The sequence below is a fragment of the Saccopteryx bilineata genome, chromosome 3 (genome assembly GCF_036850765.1).
Source record: "Saccopteryx bilineata isolate mSacBil1 chromosome 3, mSacBil1_pri_phased_curated, whole genome shotgun sequence".
Lineage (NCBI taxonomy): Eukaryota > Metazoa > Chordata > Mammalia > Chiroptera > Emballonuridae > Saccopteryx > Saccopteryx bilineata.
The window spans coordinates 1,677,160-1,696,057 of NC_089492.1; the positions used below are offsets into that span (position 1 = coordinate 1,677,160).

At 65.0% G+C, this 18,898-nt stretch overlaps 1 protein-coding gene across 2 annotated transcripts in view; it reads right to left on the reverse strand.

Annotated features, from left to right (window-relative positions):
- The window catches only part of ADGRB1 (adhesion G protein-coupled receptor B1), an 85,390-nt gene that overhangs the window by 47,697 nt on the left and 18,795 nt on the right, over nucleotides 1–18,898 (reverse strand). For both annotated transcript variants that reach the window (XM_066265554.1, XM_066265553.1), the window contains exons 3-16: nucleotides 10,869–11,030; nucleotides 9,786–9,896; nucleotides 9,162–9,326; nucleotides 8,669–8,833; nucleotides 7,797–7,961; nucleotides 7,151–7,315; nucleotides 6,617–6,718; nucleotides 5,844–5,950; nucleotides 5,420–5,614; nucleotides 4,499–4,567; nucleotides 3,159–3,267; nucleotides 775–918; nucleotides 240–315; nucleotides 16–118 (exon numbers count right to left, since the gene is read on the reverse strand). In XM_066265554.1, coding sequence (XP_066121651.1) covers nucleotides 16–118; nucleotides 240–315; nucleotides 775–918; nucleotides 3,159–3,267; nucleotides 4,499–4,567; nucleotides 5,420–5,614; nucleotides 5,844–5,950; nucleotides 6,617–6,718; nucleotides 7,151–7,315; nucleotides 7,797–7,961; nucleotides 8,669–8,833; nucleotides 9,162–9,326; nucleotides 9,786–9,896; nucleotides 10,869–11,030 — 1,838 coding nt within the window. The remainder of the gene's footprint in view (nucleotides 1–15; nucleotides 119–239; nucleotides 316–774; nucleotides 919–3,158; nucleotides 3,268–4,498; nucleotides 4,568–5,419; nucleotides 5,615–5,843; nucleotides 5,951–6,616; nucleotides 6,719–7,150; nucleotides 7,316–7,796; nucleotides 7,962–8,668; nucleotides 8,834–9,161; nucleotides 9,327–9,785; nucleotides 9,897–10,868; nucleotides 11,031–18,898) is intronic.

Sequence of the window (18,898 nt, forward strand, 5' to 3'; positions counted from 1 at the left end):
AACGCAGGCACTCACATTGTACATGTGGGCAAACTCAATCTCCAAGGGCGTAAGCAGGGAGCGAGGGGGGGGCTTCACTGTCACCGAGATGACCTTGGAGTTCAGGACGGTCGTGTTTCTGGAGGAGTCAGCAGGCCGCGTCAGGGGGTCTGGGAGCCCCCGTGAGGCCCGCGGCCCCTCCGGGACCCTCTCCTGAATGCCTGCGCACCCCTGTCTCCCACGGGCCCCCCGGCACCCACCTCTGAAGGGCCAGGAAGCTGCCCAGGTTCCGGTAGAGCACGGTGCCCACCACGAACACGGACGAGTCATCAGCCTCTGGAAGACAGCACGCCAGTCACCCTCCGCCCAGCCATCCCCACGCCCAGACCCTGCTCCTGTGAGTGCCCCCCGATGAGGGCCCAGGTTCCACGTGTCTACCCCCCCGCCATGAACGCAGCCCTGCAGTGGAAGAGCTGGGATAACTACCTGGGTCCCCCTAGTGACCCCCACGAGCTGGGGACAGGCAGGGCACATTGTTTTCTTTCTGGGAACCAGAGTTGCCTGCTTTCATTGACCCATTCCACAGATACTGCCTGGAAGCTCCCCAGCACAGGAAGAGCACACAGGGCTTTCTAGGGGAGGGGAGACCTCGGGAACACTGAGAAGAAATACGAATGCTACCCTGGACCCGGATGCAACAGGCCGGACTCTAGAAGGACTTCCCCAGGGGCTGGACCCTCCAACTCCAGGGCCCGAGTCTCCCACGAGGGTCCTGCCATGCCCTGGGGCCCTCACCGGCCAGGCCTGTGGAGAAGACACTCTTCGACACGGTGACCCTGTCCTCCGGAACCTTGGCCCAGTCGCCCGTGGCTCGCCAGCCCTTCATGGGAAAGCTGATGTCTGTGGCTCTGCTGGCTGGGAGCTTATGGATGCTGAGGACTGTGGCAGGGGGTCGATGACAAGAGGCAACAGAGAAGGACAGAGAGAGCAGTTACATGACAAGGAGCCTTGGGCCGGAGGAGGTGGGGAGTGGTCCTTGGGATTCAGGACCATCACATGGGCTGCTCTCAGCTCAGAGGGGGCCTGTGGTGCACGGGGCTACCCAGCCAAGCTCCTGCCCGGCACCAACTCCTCACAAGGCCCAGGGCCTGGGTACCTCCTGGCCTCTCACCAGAGCCCCTGGCCCCAAGCTCCAGGCCAATTTCCCTCCCCGTATGCACCATCCCTACATAGACTCCCTGGCTTGGCTGTGTCCTGAGAGCCAGTGGGGTCCGCTGTGGTACCCCTGACGCTGGAGCCCAGCTCCCCCTCCACCATGGCTCCGAGGAAGGGGCAGGGGCAGACCCCAGCTCCCGAGGACAGTAGGAAGACAGCGGACGGGCTGGGTGGGAGGGGTGATGCAGGAGGAAGGGGCAGGGGCAGACCCCAGCTCCCGAGGACAGTAGGAAGACAGCGGACGGGCTGGGTGGGAGGGGTGATGCAGGAGGAAGGGGCAGGGGCAGACCCCAGCTCCCGAGGACAGTAGGAAGACAGCGGACGGGCTGGGTGGGAGGGGTGATGCAGGAGGAAGGGGCAGGGGCAGACCCCAGCTCCCGAGGACAGTAGGAAGACAGCGGACGGGCTGGGTGGGAGGGGTGATGCAGGAGGAAGGGGCAGGGGCAGACCCCAGCTCCCGAGGACAGTAGGAAGACAGCGGATGGGCTGGGTGGGAGGGGTGATGCAGGAGGAAGGGGCAGGGGGCAGGGCTGACACAGCAGCAGGAAGAGAAACCAGTGGCGAGAGTTGGCGTCGGCAGTGGGAGTCTGGCCCTGGGGCCTGGCCGGCCTCCTGCGGACCCCTGGCCCACTGCGTCCTAGCCAAGCTCACCCCTAAAGAGCCAAGTCTCATCAGACTCTGTCTGGTCTAAGTGAGACCCATGTTCCATGGGTGAGTGGCAGACACAGGCTTGGGAGGACCAGGACTGAGGGTGGGGTGGCCCCTTCATTCCTGGCCCCCCAACCTGGGCAGACACTGTGCTCCCTCCACCCTCTGCATGGGATCGGCACCGGGCCTTTGCCCCTCTCTGGGACCTGTCCCTGACAGAAGCCCACATACCAGCCACGGACACCTCCGTGCCTTGGTTCATGCAGTGCCCTGGCCCCCAGCCTCACCCTCCATGCCTGGCTTCCCTTCCCTGCACCTATGGTCAGCTCTGAGGACCATGGCGTCTTCCCTATGAAAGGCCCTGGGGACAGGGACGGGACCCTCCTCTCTGTGTGGCGAGTGCCCCACCAATAAAAGAACAATGACCAGTTGGTCCCTCTACACAATCACGGAGCACTTTCCGTTCGCCAGGATGTCCTCGTGCTGAGGGCTCATCAGGGGCCAAATGGAACCCCTCCTGGCCTTGACAATTGGTGGGGGAGACAGACAGGGAGTGACAGTCCCAGGAAGGTGTGTGGGAGGCCGGGGGAGGGCCACACTTCCGGACAGGGCGGTCCAGAATCCTCCCCAAGGAGATGACTTTGAGTAAACACAGGCCAGGCTGGTTGATTTCTAGAGTAAGTGTCCAGGAAGAGGGGGTGTGGGTGTGGGGTGTGTGGGGAGAAGGAGGGGTGTGCAGAGAGTCAGGGCAGGTGCCCCAAGACGGGAGGAGCCGATAAGTGTGGCCCAGGAGAGCTCCTGAGGGGCACACTGGTGACAGAGCTTCATGGTAACAGCCTCCCAGGTCCTGGGCCCACATACCGCTCTCTCCTCCCCAGGAGCTGAGCACTGTCACCATGCCGTGTTACAGACTTGGTCACTGCCAGGGGGCAGGGTGGAGACCAGGCCCCTCTGACCAGATGCTCTGGGAGCAGAGGGCAGAGAAGGAGCGGGTACACAGTCCTGCCTTAAACCCCCCAGGCCCCCCCAGAAGACAGAGGGCATGGGGGTGACCCATGGTTGGGGGCGGGAGGGCGGTGGACTGGGCTCCTGGTGTGTCCCCAGATTCGAGCTCTCTAAGACCATGTTTGGGTCTGTGACGCCCCATGCTGACCCCCCTCAGGGTCGTGTCAGGTCTGTGCACCTGAACACACAGAACTGATCTCAGGCGCTGGCCTGGGGCGGGTCTGGCCCTGGCCTGTGTACACAGTGAGGAAACTGAGGCAGGAAGGCCCGCCCAGTGGGGGGAGTTTCAGCGTAGCATGCAGTGGGCTTACCCAGGTTGTCTGTCACCTGGTATGCGTCCCTCAAGTCCTTCATGCGGAAGCCAATGACGTCCACAAAGTCCTCCACCAGCCGGAACAGCTCCTTGGCGTTGGGGCCCATCTGGTGGGGGTGGGGGCCAGGCAGCCTCAGAGACGGTGGGGAGCAGCCCCTCCCAAACCCCCGCCCCTGAAGCTCAGCAAGGGGGTCCTCGAAGGCCCGGCACCCAAGCCAGAGACAAACCTTGTTTCTCCACCTCCTCCCACCTGCCCCTGCTTCTGGGTCCTGTTGCTCACCCCCTCCCAGCACCACAGGCTCCAGAGCCGACTGGGGGAGCAACGTCAGCACCTCTGAGTACCCATCGCCATTTACAGACAAGAACACTGAGCCCAGAAGGGCTGCTGTGCTCGGGCCCTGTGGCCAGGGGCCCAGGCTGGGGGGTGGACAGCAGGATCTCTGGGGCCCTGTGGCCAGGGGTCCAGGCTGGGGGGAGGGGACAGCAGGATCTCTGGGGCCCTGTGGCCAGGGGTCCAGGCTGGGGGGAGGGAACAGCAGGATCTCTGGGGCCCTGTGGCCAGGGGTCCAGGCTGGGGGGAGGGAACAGCAGGATCTCTGGGGCCCTGTGGCCAGGGGTCCAGGCTGGGGGAGGGAACAGCAGGATCTCTGGGGCCCTGTGGCCAGGGGTCCAGGCTGGGGGGGGAGACAGCAGGATCTCTCGGGCTCTGTGGCCAGGGGTCCAGGCTGGGGGGGGGGGGACAGCAGGATCTCTCGGGCTCTGGGGCCAGGGGTCCAGGCTGGGGGAGGGGACAGCAGGATCTCTGGGGCCCTGTGGCCAGGGGGCCAGGCTGGGGGGGAGGGGACAGCAGGATCTCTGGGGCCCTGTGACCAGGGGTCCTGGCTGGGCGGGAGGGGACAGCAGGATCTCTGGGGCCCTGTGACCAGGGGTCCAGGCTGGGCGGGAGGGGACAGCAGGATCTCTGGGATCTTGCAGTCTGCTCTCTGGGAACTGCCCTGGGGACAGGTCAGTCTGAGAGGAAGGAAGGTTGACTGCTCTTTCCAGATGAAAAATAACCACCACGTGGTCACCCCAACAAGCACCACGTGGTCACCCCAACAAGCACCAGGCGGCCAACACATTGCCCCTCACCCCTTCACGCGCCCCACAAGGTGAGCTGCTGTTCTCTGACGGGTGGGGATTCCAAGGTTCAGAACGTTAAGTGACTTCCTCAACGTCACGTGACGGATAGGGGCCGAGCTAAGATTCGAACCCGGGGCCCCACGCTGGGCTAGCCTTGGGCTTAGGGAGGCACCAGGGAGACCCGGCCCCTCCTGCTGCTCTGGCCAGTGTCCTCACCAGCTGGGCCTCCTCCCACTTGTCCCGGTTGTCCTCTGCCAGCAGGTTGCTGATGATCTGGACAAAGTTCTGGAAGGAAGAGGAAGAAGGGCCCGTGAGCAGAGAACGAGGCACCGGGAGCAAGGCTGAGCCTGTGACCAGGGTCAGGGCTGAGAGTGTGACCAAGGTCAGGGCTGAGCCTGTGACCAAGGTCAGGGCTGAGAGTGTGACCAGGGTCAGGGCTGAGAATGTGACCAGGGTCAGGGCTGAGAGTGTGACCAGGGGCAGGGCTGAGAGTGTGACCAGGGTCAGGACTGAGAGTGTGACCAGGGTCAGGGCTGAGAGTGTGACCAGGGGCAGGGCTGAGAGTGTGACCAGGGTCAGGGCTGAGTGTGTGACCAGGGGCAGGGCTGAGAGTGTGACCAGGGCAGGGCTGAGAGTGTGACCAGGGTCAGGGCTGAGAGTGTGACCAGGGTCAGGGCTGAGAGTGTGAGCAGGGGCAGGGCTGAGAGTGTGACCAGGGTCAGGGCTGAGAGTGTGACCAAGGTCAGGGCTGAGAGTGTGAGCAGGGGCAGGGCTGAGAGTGTGAGCAGGGGCAGGGCTGAGAGTGTGACCAGGGTCAGGGCTGAGAGTGTGACCAAGGTCAGGGCTGAGAGTGTGAGCAGGGGCAGGGCTGAGAGTGTGACCAGGGGCAGGGCTGAGAGTGTGAGCAGGGTCAGGGCTCAGCCTGTGAGTGGCATCGGGGCTCAGCCCAGGTGACCAGGGTTAGTGCTCAGCTGTGACCAGGGCCGGTGCTCAGTGTGTCAGCAGGAATGTAATTAATCTGAGGTCGGAGATGGGGCCCAGCCTGTGGCCAAGCGTGGGCTCAGTGTGTGGGTGGGGTCCAGGGCCCCCTCCACTCTTCTAGACGCCCCTCCCGTGGCAGCCCTCCTGGGAGCCCACCTGCACATCCCCGGGTGTCGGGCTGTAGTATGCCCTCCGGAAGATCTCGGTCATGTTCCTCAGGACGTCAATGGTGGAGAGCAGGTCCCCACTGTAGCTGGTGCCGTCCTGAGAGATCTCCACCAGCGTCTGGATCACCTCGGACACCCCCTCCCCGGGCAGCCCTCGCTGCGCCTTTGCCAAGTGCTCCCGGGTCTGGAGAGATGGAGAGAGAGAATTGGGTTCCATGATTCCGCAGGACATGTCAAGGCTGGTACCAAGGACCTCCCATGCTTAGAAGACCTTCTGTAGCCCCCGGCCAGTGGCCATCGCTGACTTGTGTCCATAGGGTGTGCCCCTGGGGACACAGAGTTAAGTCTGAGGACGCAGGGCAGAGGATACCCTGGACTGACAGGTAAAGCAGGAGACCCCAGCGGGCCCTCACCATCATCTGGATGTTCCGGTAGTCGATGGAGACACAGCGGATGTAGGTGGGGGGCTCCCAGTAGGCAATGCCTTCCTCGTCCAGCTCACAGCGTCGCAGAATGAGGCCTGGGGAGGCGGGGGGGTCAGCTCTGCCTCCCACGTCTCAGCTGGACGCCCACCTCCGGTGCAGGAATCCCGCCCACAGCTCCCAGGCCCGGGCCCCTCTGGATGGGACCCTCTGCCCCAGAAGCAGAGACTCTCCAAGGACAGAGCCTGCATGGGGACCAGGCCACCTCACTTTCTTTATTCACAAATTTCCTGAGCGGCTGCTGCAGGAACCTGGCAGGAGCCAAACCTTTAGGGGCCCCACCTGCATGGGGCAGAGCCCTCAGCCGAGTTGGGGACTTCAAGTTCATCCTGGGGCCTCTCCTGTAGTCCCTCCCAATCCAGAAGCCAGAGAGGGCCCACAGCCTGGGCCCACCGCCCAGCTCCACACGTGGGGTAGGCTCGGGGAAGCCCCTGGGGTAGCAAGAGTCTTAAAGAGGCAGTGCCCCCTGTAATCCAGAGCCTGTGGCCAGGAGAGGCCAGGGCAGCAGGCACCGCTGACCACACACAGTGGCGATGACCCTAGAGAACTGCCACACTCTGTCACCAGCAGGAGCCACAGGGCCGAAAGGAACACGTGTCCTGCTCCGATAGCCCTCGGGAGGCCTACAGGGCCACCTCACCGCCACACACACGGCTCTGAGGACAAGACAGGAGCCTGTCGCCCCAGCAGCCTGCGGCCCTCACCCGTGGCATTCCGGGGACACCGAACTGCGGCCACCTCTCCCGCCGGGGTCTCCTTCCAGATCACAGTGCCGAAGTTGTCCTCGTCACAGATCTCATGGGGTTCTGTGCGGGGCCAGAGACAGGGAGTGGGGAGCGGGTTTGGGAAGGGGTGCTGAGTGCTGGTGGCACGGCCAGAGGAACAGACCCTTCGACGAAACCATCGTCACCAGGGGGTGTCAGTTCCTAGCCAGCTCCACCGCAAGCCCACCCAGTCCCTCAGGACCCAGGGGGTGTCCGTTCCTAGCCAGCTCCGCCGCAAGCCCACCCAGCCCCTCAGGACCCAGGGGGTGTCCGTTCCTAGCCAGCTCCGCCGCAAGCCCACCCAGTCCCTCAGGACCCAGGGGGTGTCTGTTCCTAGCCAGCTCCGCCGCAAGCCCACCCAGTCCCTCAGGACCCAGGGGGTGTCCGTTCCTAGCCAACTCCGCCGCAAGCCCACCCAGCCCCTCAGGACGCCCCCCGGCAAGCTGGCTGTGAGGGCGGCAAGGAGACACTCACCAGGACAGCGCTGGGCACTGCACTGCCGGTACTCGTCCTGTGGGCCCTGGCAGGCTGCTCCCCCGAAGAAGGGCCCTGAGCAGACACGCTCCCGCCGCTGTGTGCCACCCCCGCACGTGACACTGCAGCCGCCCCACGGTGCCCAGGTCAGCCACTTCCCATCCACTGCGGGGCACGCCAGGTGTGCAGGCACAGGCCCGGGACGAGGAGTGCGCAGGTCCAGGGGTCACGGCGGTCAGAGACACAGGGCCGTGGGGGCAGGAGAACAGGAAGGGCCAGACAACACAGGAACAGGGACACAGGGAGGACCAGACACACAAAGCCGTGGGGACCCAGGAGAGTAGGAGCAGGAAGCCACGAGGAGAAAAGAAATTGCGACCAGGGGAGGAGAAACCAGAGCTCAACTTGATACAAGAAAAACAAGTTCCTCACGTGCACTGGTCCTCCTCGACCACCCTCACTTCCCACTGTCCTGCCACCTCCCCGTGGCTACATGCCAGGACCCACAGTCCGGCCCCACAGGCCTCACCCCCCCTCCACGGCTCACACCCGCCCTGCCCCCACCCACAGACCACACCCGCCCTGCCCCCACCCACAGACCACACCCGCCCCGCCCCCACCCACAGACCCCGGGCGCGGCCCTGACCTGGGCACTGCTGCAGGAAGCAGTCTCTGGCCTCCACCCAGTGGCCCTGGCACTCAGCGCCCCCGTACGAAGGCCCGTTGCACTCCCGTGTGCGCCGCTGCCGGCCCTGGGAGCAGCTGGCGGAGCACGTGCTCCAGCTCGACCACTCGTTCCAGTTTCCATCCACTGCCCGGCCCAGGGGAGGAAGAGGACGGGAGCCGTGTGAACACCCAGGGCCTCCACCCAGCCGGGGACATGCTATGAACACCCTGGGGGCCCACGACCCCAACACTGAGGCTGGGTCACAAGTGTAAACACCCCAGGACCCACGCCCCACATGCAGCCGGGGACATGGTATGAACACCCCTGGGGGCCCACGACCCCAACACTGAGGCTGGGTCACAAGTGTAAACACCCCAGGACCCACGCCCCACATGCAGCCTGGGACACAGGCGTGGACACCCTGGAAGGCCACTACTCCAAGGGTAAGAATGCCCCAGGACAGTGGTCGGCAAACTGTGGCTCGCGAGCCACACGCGGCTCTTTGGCCTCTTGAGTGTGGCTCAAAGGCCAGCTTAGGAGTACCCTAATTAAGTTAATAACAATGTACATACCTATATAGTTTAAGTTTAAACAATTTGGCTCTCAAAAGAAATTTCAATCGTTGTACTGTTGATATTTGGCTATTGACTAATGAGTTTGCCGACCAGTGGTCTAGGGTACATGGTGAGCATGCCCCAGGGTCTCCAATCTCCAGTCTGATCACAGCCTGAGGGGTCCAGCCTCTGAGCACTGTAGCAGCTGCATCTGGGTGGGCAAAGCTGGGGTCCTGGGGCTGGCCAGTGACCCACTGGGCCCTCCCCTCCCTCCCTGAGTCCCTCCCTCTCACCTACCAGGGCACAAGGCAATGTTGCAGAACTTTGTTTGCTTCTCGGGGCCCTCACAGGGGTTGCCTCCAAACTGGGGAGGCCTGCAGGTGCGGGTGCGGTCCCGGAAGCCACGGCCACAGGTGCTGGAGCACAGGCTCCAGGGTGACCACTCGTCCCACGCGCCATGCACTGCAGAGAGGGCGGGGCCGGACGGTGCTGCTGAGCTCTGTGACCACTGGGCACTGCTGGTCCTACCCCTGGTCCCCAGTTGTCAATCCCTGAACCGTGATTACCACCTCTCTGCCCCTGCCCCAATCCGTGTTCGAAGCCTGGACCCTGATGCCCGGTCCCCACGCTCCACCTCACCCCCACTGCCCCTCCCCACCGCCTCGGATGCCCCGCCCCACCCAAGTGCCCCGCCCCTACTGCCCTGAGCCTCGATGCTCCTCCCTTGCTCCCTCGCCCAGACGCTGGACGCCTCTCCCCCACGCTCCCTTCCGCCGCCGCGCCCGCCCACCTGGACACACCGCCGAGTTGTTGCACAGCCGCTGCTCCCGCAGGGGCCCGCTGCACTGCGTGCTATAGGACGACGACACGCAGAAGCGCGTGCGGGTCTGCCAGCCCTCGCCGCACGTGCTGGAGCACACGCTCCACGGGGACCACTCCTCGGCCGCGGGGTCACCTGCGGGCCCAGATCCGCAGCATCACAGGCCTGCCGCTGCCTCTGTGCCAGGACTGCGGGCAGACCCACACGAGGACCGCCCAGGAGGACGGTGTGCCGAGCAGCAGGTGGTGGCCGTGAGGCCTTTGGGCCCAAGAAGTTTGAAGAGGGCTGATCTCAGGACGTGCGGTTCCTTTGCAGGTCTGTGGGCTGGGTTTGTGCTGTCTGGGTCCCTGGGGCCTGGCCCCGGACGGGCCCCCTCACATTGCACTAGCGCCCCGAAAGCCAGCTGGCCTGGTGAGGACAGGCTGGCACATAAGAGCAAAGCCTAGTTATGGTGAAAAATTAAAGTGATTTCTTACAATTAGCAGCAGTTAATAATTTAAAATATTTGTACAGAGGCCTGTCCCATGGAACCAACCTCCTCCGCCTGACAGCGTTTTCATCCTCGCGTCTGCCCCGCCCACCCCTGCAGCTCACCTGCGTGCGCCGAGGGGAACCCGAACTGCTGCAGCTCCTCCCCCAGCTCCTCGCGCCGCCGGGCATCCGTGGACCGCAGCGACTGGCTACGGGAGTTGGTGCGCCCGGCCACTGCGAGACAGGCTCAGGTCAGTGTCCAGGCCGTGGCACTCAGGAGCCTTGCTCCTCACCCTGGGTGGCTCAGGCCCCAGCCAGAGTGGGGCCGGCTTGGCGGTACCAGAGCTGCTTGCCCCCCCCCCCCCCAGAGTTGGGAAACCTGGAGCAGGGCACCGAGGACTGGCGCCAACCCCTCTCTGGTCCGTTCCGCTCTTTGCCCCTCCCTGCCTTCCTCCGGGGCCTTAAGGGCAGCGGGTTTGAGTGGTTTCTGCCCTCTCCTGTTCAGCATCCCGCCAGCACCCCTGCTTCTAGTGGCCTGAAAACCCCCCAACACACACACCCTAGGCCCCCCCCCCCCAGTCTTCTGAGATGAGCTCCTCTTCCCAGAAAAGTTCATCAAGGAAAAACCAACCCAGAGAATGACAGTCTCATTATAACTTGATTTAACTTTATGGGACCAGCTAAAATATGCATGAGTTCATTAGAGTCTTATTACAGACATATGTTCTGGAGGCGGGATGGGGCTGGGGCAGGCAGTCCTGACCAGGACGGGGGGGCAGAGGGAGGCAGTACCCCCAAATTTCCAATTCACAAGCGAGAAGAAAGCCCCACCCAATTCCATCTACCTCCCCCTTCTCCTGAGCCCTTTCCTCTACTGGTCCCAGGCTACACAGGATCAGGCATGAGCCAGGCTCCGGCCTAGGCTCCGCCCCTCACTGCCAGGCTCCGCCCCTTCCCTGCCTGGCAGAGTCTCAGGGCCCCTCCTCCTCTCCACCTCCATCTGGCCGGGCCCTGCTGGGGCCTCTTCCTCTCCTGGCTTGGCTAGTCTGGGATTCCTGCCTCCATCCAGCCCAACCTCAGGCAACCTTCCTTCACCCCACCCCACCGGGGCCCCTTCCTCACTTCGGCCGCACCCCAGACCCCTCGCTCCCCCGGCCAGCCCTGGCCCGCCCCTCTGGACACTCACCGGCCCCTCTGGACACTCACCGCCGCAGGCTTTGCGGTTGCACAGGCGGCCCTCTTCCAGCACCCCCTCGCAGCCGCCGCCCTGGAGGCCCGGGGAAGGCAGGCAGGTGCGCGTCCGTGTTTGCAGGCCGCCCCCGCAGTCCCGCGTGCACTCCCCCCACAGCGACCACAGCTTCCAGCCGCCTGGGGGTGAGGTGGGGGGGAACCAGGGGGCAGGGTCACGTCTTTTAGAGTGACTTCTGGGGGTCTCCCAGGCAAGGGATGGGGGCACAGTGGCCAGCGCCGAGAGATCCGCACGTGTGAGGCCCCCACGTGGGAACCTGCACAGCACGGTGGAGGGTCAGCCAGGAGGTGGAACGCAGGCCTGGTCAGGGGTTGTCCCCCACTGTGAGGCAGAGGTGTTGGGGAAGGGTGGACCTAAGGAGGACCTTGGGGACATGGTCCACGTGCCATTCCCCGGGCACCCCTCTGGGGTCACGGTGCTCTCGGCTGTCTGTAGGCACCTGTGCCAGCGTCCCTACTGGCCCTGCCCCTGTCCCCAGTGTGTGGGGGGCAGGCAAAGCTGAAGCGAGCCCCAGCAGGGTCTGAAGAACGAGTGAGTGAACAGATGACACCCGGCCACCCGGCAGCTGCATTCTAGGGCTCTGGTGATGGGGTGAGCACAGAGGGGCCCTTTGATAGGCCCCCATCCCGGGCACAGACCCTCCCGCCCTGCTGGGGCCCCTCTCACGGTCCTCAGTCCAGTCTCCTCTGAGCCTCAGTTTCCTCATTATCCCCCATTTGCAGTCATGACCTGTGTGATCTTTCCTCTACCCCCACACAGGAACACCAGAGGTGACCAAGGTCCCACAGCTGGTGGCCCAGTGCGGCCTGACACCCAGAGCCCAGCCAGGCTGAGCCTCCCCCCAGACACCGGCCTCCTGCTGCTGAGGAAGCTTGGGAACCAAGGGCCCACTACAGCTGGGTGTCCAGCTGTAGTGTCCAGCTGGAGAGGGTGGCCTCTCCAGCCACCCCTGCTCTGACCTCAGGCGCCCACTTTCAGCTCTTCATGGGTCTTCCTCCATCCTGGTCCTGACCCTGTCCCCTTGGTGGCCCTAGTTCCAGGGCACGGAGCAGGACAGCTTGAAGTACTAGGGAGCTACTGAGGGAAGAAGAGCAGGGAGGTCCCTCCCGTCTTGGACCAGAGCCTCAAGGCTGCACCGACGGGCTGAGGAAGAGGTTGCTTGTTCAGGCCTTCTGTTCAAAGCCATGCTTAGAGCCACCCAGGTGGCTCCCACCGCAAGGAACTCTGGCCGCTGCCATCCTGTTTGTCCTCGAGGACACCAGGGCCCAGCGCTGCCAGCAAAGCAGGACAGGGCATACTCAGTCAGGGCGAGCAGCCTCGCCTGTGCCCGGCCAAGCGCAGGCCGGCGGACACCTGCACAGCCCCTGACGCTGCACCCACTTGCGAGGTGGCCAGGAGGACAGCAGGTGGCACTGCCCAAGTCCAGCACAGGGACCTGCCCGGGCGCGGGGCCACGGCCCCACGAGGTCTGTTCACCCGAGGCTGGCCGAGGGCGGGTCACACAGGGCCCACCAGCAGGGTCCCCACAGAGCTTTGGCTGGTCCGTGGCCTGGGGGAGTGGATCCTGCCTCACAGGGTGACACTGGGGACTCTGGGAGATCCCAGAGGTGGGGCCCACGCAAAGGGACCAAGAGGCTGTTCGTGTGGTGGTGCCACTGCCCCCGGGCCACCCTGTCCTGTTCATGTGGTGGTCATGGTCCCACCGCCCCCGGGCCACCCTGTCCTGTTCATGTGGTGGTCATGGTCCCACCGCCCCCGGGCCACCCTGTCCTGTTCGTGTGGTGGTGCCACCGCCCGCGGGCCACCCTGTCCTGTTCGTGTGGTGGTCATGGTCCCACCACCCCTGGGCCACCCTGTCCTGTTCGTGTGGTGGTCCCACCGCCCCCGGGCCACCCTGTCCTGTTCGTGTGGTGGTGCCACCGCCCGCGGGCCACCCTGTCCTGTTCGTGTGGTGGTCCCACCGCCCCCGGGCCACCCTGTCCTGTTCGTGTGGTGGTCCCACCGCCCCCGGGCCACCCTGTCCTGTTCGTGTGGTGGTCCCACCGCCCCCGGGCCACCCTGTCCTGTTCGTGTGGTGGTCCCACCGCCCGCGGGCCACCCTGTCCTGTTCGTGTGGTGGTCATGGTCCCACCGCCCCCGGGCCACCCTGTCCTGTTCGTGTGGTGGTGCCACCGCCCCCGGGCCACCCTGTCCTGTTCATGTGGTGGTCATGGTCCCACCGCCCCCGGGCCACCCTGTCCTGTTCGTGTGGTGGTGCCACCGCCCGCGGGCCACCCTGTCCTGTTCGTGTGGTGGTCCCACCGCCCCCGGGCCACCCTGTCCTGTTCGTGTGGTGGTCCCACCGCCCCCGGGCCACCCTGTCCTGTTCGTGTGGTGGTCCCACCGCCCCCGAGCCACCCTGTCCTGTTCGTGTGGTGGTCCCACCGCCCGCGGGCCACCCTGTCCTGTTCGTGTGGTGGTCCCACCGCCCCCGGGCCACCCTGTCCTGTTCGTGTGGTGGTGCCACCGCCCGCGGGCCACCCTGTCCTGTTCGTGTGGTGGTCCCACCGCCCCCGGGCCACCCTGTCCTGTTCGTGTGGTGGTCCCACCGCCCCCGGGCCACCCTGTCCTGTTCGTGTGGTGGTCCCACCGCCCGCGGGCCACCCTGTCCTGTTCATGTGGTGGTCATGGTCCCACCGCCCCTGGGCCACCCTGTCCTGTTCGTGTGGTGGTGCCACCGCCCCCGGGCCACCCTGTCCTGTTCGTGTGGTGGTGCCACCGCCCCCGGGCCACCCTGTCCTGTTCATGTGGTGGTGCCACCGCCCCCCGGCCACCCTGTCCTGTTCATGTGGTGGTGCCACCGCCCCCGGGCCACCCTGTCCTGTTCATGTGGTGGTGCCACCGCCCCCGGGCCACCCTGTCCTGTTCATGTGGTGGTGCCACCGCCCCCCGGCCACCCTGTCCTGGCCTCACAGCCCTCATCTGAGGATAACGGGGTGTGGCAACTCAACACTGATGTGTGAGGACAATGGCAGGAAAAGGGCTGGTAAAGGGTGGGTGTCGATGTTGTCACTGAGCTGGACTTGACCCCAGAGAACCCACTTTGGTTTGCCATAAATTCAGTGTCCACGTGACTGGTCAGACACAGATCTGCCCTGCGGGAGGGCCGCTGGAAGGTGCTGGAGTCCCTTCTCTCGGCGACTGCGCCTGTTCTGGGAGCCGACCAGCAGGGGGCGCCAGGGCCAAAGGAAAGGCGGCAGGATGGGAAGGAAGCTCCCTGGTGTGAGCAGCGGGGGGGGGGGGGGGGGGGGGGGCTCACTTTCCGTGCTGGGTCACAGCGGGGAGGGGCGCCTTCTTCTCTCCCTCCCCGCACAGAGCCCACCCTCCCGCCACGGTCCCCACCTCCTGCAGGCCCAGAAAGGCGGAGCCTCTGCCAGGGGCACACAGTAGCCATGCCTCCTGTCCTCTGTGCCCAGGCAGGTGGGCAGTCCGACACACCCAGACGATGGCCAGGCCGGAGGGGCTCGGACCTCAGTGGCTGCCTCTTGGTGGGTGGGCGTGGACTCCGCACTGTCCCTTGCTTACACAAAGTCACAGGTGGCTCCCAGGTACACAGCGAGGCCCAGGGAAGGGCTTCCAGGACCACAGAGTGGGGTCCGGGCTGTGCTTTCCACGGACCCTTGCTCTGGGGACAGCAGGGCCCCGTTCTGAGCCTCTTCCTGGGCCTGGGTGTGATGTGCTCACCTGTCAGTCATTGCATCACTGAGGGAAGCCTGTCTGCTCCCAATGCTCAGACGAGAAGGCTGAGGCAAGCCAAGCGAAGGAGCCCGTGCTTGCCAGCTAGCAAGAGGCCGAGCGGGACTGCACGAGGCGCTCAGCCCAGCCCCTACGGAAGAAGGTCACTCCTTCCGTGGCCCGCTCTCCCGGAGGGCTCCTCAGCAGGGCGCTCCGCCTCCTGTGGGCCCTGCCCTGTGCAGGCAGCTCAGCACACAGGAACTTCACGTCCCATCTACCCCAAGAGGCAGCATTTTCACCCCTTTTACAGCAGAGGAAACTGTAGCTCAAAGAGGGTGCCTCCAGATACCAGGAGGGCCTGCCCCGGGGCTGGCACTGAGGGTGCCTCAGAGCCACCAATCTGGAGCACACTACGCAAATGCCACTCTGTCTTACACCGCAGTTACCATAGGAGCACCCCAGGGAGGCAAGCAGACCAGCACCCCAGCATGGCCTCCGCGTGTCCACATGCACCGGCCCGGGGAGTCTTATGGCCGAGGCTGCCCAGATAAGGGGTCTCTTCTGCTCCCACTCCACATCATGCCCTCTCGCGAGCGACTCTGCCCAAAACCACGGCCAACCGTCAGATGCGAGTTACCCACCGGGCTAGTAGAGACTAGAACCCATAGTCAGATCCCAGTCTCCCCCTGTGCCCCCAGACTGAGGCCCCAGTCCAGCGCTCCAGACCCCTGCCGAGGCCACCCGACCCTGTGACAGAGACAAAGGAACAGAGGGGGCTGGAGTCCAGGGAGATGGCCGGCCGGCGTGGGATCAGGCTGTGCACCTCCTGCTGGTCGCCCCTTGCTGCCCCAGCCCAGCCCCCCATGGAAGCCTGAGTGACGTGGAAACCAGCAGTGGGTGGGAGAGAGAGGGTGTCCAAGCCAGGCTAATCAGAGGATGCCACTCGGTTCCCATGGCAACTGCTGCAGAGCTCCGTCTTTCAGGATAGACTCAGGTTAGGCCTCAGCTGCCAAAACACCCACTATTTCAGGGCTGGTTACCTTGGTGACCCAGGTGGCAAGGATGTGGTAGGGGAAGGGAGCAAAGGGGGGGGTGGCCACAGGCTCAGCCCCACCCCCCAGGTCATCCTCTGAGGCTGGTCACACGCTGGGCCCAGACCCTGACCACATACTTAGCCTTGCTCCTCGTCACAGACTTCCTCCTGACCCTGGGCACAGGATTCCTGGTCCACCCTCACACACCGAGCCCTGGTCCCGGTCACAGACTGGTCCCTGACCTTGACCACACTCCTGCCGCTAACGCACACTCCGGAAACGGAGCCGCTATTTTTGTTAGCGTTTTTATTTTTAATGTGTGTCCCCACACGTAGCTGACACTTGATAAATGTGTGTCCAGGACGGGGTGCGCCCGCAATGCTGGGGGCACAGCGGCACTCCAGCGCCCTTCGCCGGGCAGCCAAGGTGCTCCTGGGCTGGGTGAGCTTCCAGCGGTAGCAGAGGAGTGGGCAAGGCCGGGGGTGGGTGGCCCCTCCAGGCCCAGAGAGAGGCGGCCATTCTTCCCCAGCTCAATGCCCCCTCTGTCTGGAAGCCTCATTTCCATCTCATTACAGGATGAATAGAACCAATTAATGGCCTCTAGGCAGCCTGGCCACCCAGGAGAGAGGGGGCATGGAGACGGGGCTCCCGGGCCTCTTCCCACCCTGGCGCTCCAGCCTGGAGGCGGTGACCTCCCGGTCCCTGCGCCCCAAGTTGGCTGGAATGGGGTTGCTGACGGAGGCCCCCCGGCCGGGGGCTAGGCCTTCCTGGAGAGCGGGGGTGTCCCCTTTTGGAGCAGGGGCATGTGCACTTCCCGTCTCCTCCAGCAGAGGTCTCCCCAGTCCAGCAGGTCATGCAGCACCTGCCCACTCACCCCTATGCCGCCCGGCTGGGTTCCCCAGACGCCCACAGCTTCGTCCAGCTCCTGTGAGGACCCCGCCTCATCCCCGACTAAGCCACGGCCTTTCCCACGGACAGGATGGCTCCCCGAAGCCCCTCCTCAACCCGACGCCGGCCCACAGCCCTGTCCCCCTGCAGACCGGACCCGGTGTGTCCTCCGCGGGGCCTGCAGCGCCCCCTCTCGGGGCCCGAGCGCCCAGCAGCCCGCCCAGCTCCTAGTGGGAGCCGCGGGGCCTCAGGATGGGGCCGGGAGAGCCACGGCCACTGCCAGGTAAGGACACGAGGGCTCCTCCCCACGCCTGCGATAGAGGTGCCATCCCCGTCAGCGCCACGCAGACCTCGTGAGCAGGCCTGGCCTGCCCCGTCTCACGGGACAGAAGCGGGCCTGCTGGGCAGACCGCCTTGGCCCTGTCCTCAGGGGCACCTGCTTTCCTGGGGCTTCTTTCCCTCCGCAGGTGGTCGCACCCCATCCTCAGAACGGTGACCTATTATTATAAGCCTGCGGGCTCAGGCTCCGCCCAGGCTCTGTCCCTGGGGCCCGTGGCCCTGGGCACGTCCCTTCCCTCCCTGGGCCTCGGCTGTCAGGCCGACACCCCCTCTCCCGTCTGTCTGGGACACGGACCCCGGACAGGGTCGCAGGCAGCGGGCAGCACAGCGCCTCTGACTTCCGGGGGGAACTTCCCGTGGGGACGACCTGTGTGTGCACCTCGTGGCCAGGGGCCCACCCCCCGCTGCCTAGCACGGGCTTCGTCTCCAGCGGAGGCTGAACCTTCTTTTCCAAAGTTTTCTAAATGGGCTCTTGTGAGAGAGCCGCGTGCTTGGCTGCGGTGGTCAGTCCAGAGGCCCTGGTGGGGGGCCCTCCAGTGTTCCCACACCCCTCACCTTCTCCTTGCACACCCCCCTTGCGAGCTCAGAGACACAGCCCTTCCACCTGGAAACCCACCCCGCCCCCAACCTAGGCCTAGCCTCTCTCCGCACCCCGCAAGCCCCCGAGAGGAGAGGGCTGCAGACGCTTGCCCGAAGCCTTGCAGGAGTGTCTGTGTCATGGCAGGGCCACCCTGCCCATGGGGACAGGCCTGGAGGTAGGGGCGGGCCTCAACCCCTCCCTCGGGCTGTGGAGCCCAGGGCGGGTCTCCGTCCCTCAGCCCAGCCCATCAGACCCCCACGCCCAGACTCCGGAGGTCACACCCACTCAGGCTGCAGCTCAGCCTCTTCCCCGCCTGCCCCGTGCAGGCACACGGTGGGGGTGCACATCCACACAGGGCGACAGGGACACAGGCAGGGACGGGGACACACGGAGACACGCTCCCAGCGCCCAGGATGCCACTTTTTCATTATCCTACACGTCTCTTCTGCAATAAAATTCCTTAATTAAAACATGAATATTTAAAATGACCCTTGAGAGAAACGGCCCCATCTCACCAGAGGCAGAAGAATGGGGGGGGGGAGTGAGACAGAGAGACGAGAGACACACGCAGAGACCCCCAGTGGGAGGCGTCTCAGCGTGGGCGGGCAGCGGGTGGCCGGCGGAGAGGGAACAGTTGCTGTGCCCCAGGAACACTGGCCGAGTCAGACGCGTGACGTGGCCATGTGGCATCTGAACAGGCCGGGCGGGGGGCAGGGCTGAAAATGGGCCACGGGCTGGCCTGGGCCGCCTGCTTGCTCCCTGGCAGGCCGGCGCACAGCCTTCCGGGGGAAGTGAAGGACGCGGGGGTGAAGTTCCGGGCATAGGGCTCAGTGGGCCGATCTGGGTCTGGCACCTGGCCTGGCTCAGCGATGTGTCTTCTGAAGGATTGCTGGACCTCTCTGGTCCACATGCCACCCCTTCCCCCACACACGTGCACAGGCATGCGCTGACCCCCCCTGCAGAGCTCAGTGCAGAGCCCCAAGTGTCCGGGACCGTCACGTAGCCAGAGCTGGCTCTGCCGTCAGTGGGTCCTCCCCTGTGTGACCCTGTGTGACTGTCAACGGACCCTCCCCTGTGTGACCCTGTGTGACTGTCAACGGACCCTCCCCTGTGTGACCGTCAACGGACCCTCCCCTGTGTGACCCTGTGTGACTGTCAGTGGGCCCTCTCCTGTGTGACCCTGTGTGACCGTCAGTGGGCCCTCCCCTGTGTGACCGTCAGTGGGCCCTCCCCTGTGTGACCCTGGGCTGCCGTCAGTGGGCCCTCCCCTGTGTGACCGTCAGTGGGCCCTCCCCTGTGTGACCGTCAGTGGGCCCTCCCCTGTGTGACCCTGGGCTGCCGTCAGTGGGCCCTCCCCTGTGTGACCATCAGTGGGCCCTCCCCTGTGTGACCCTGGGCTGCCGTCAGTGGGCCCTCCCCTGTGTGACCCTGG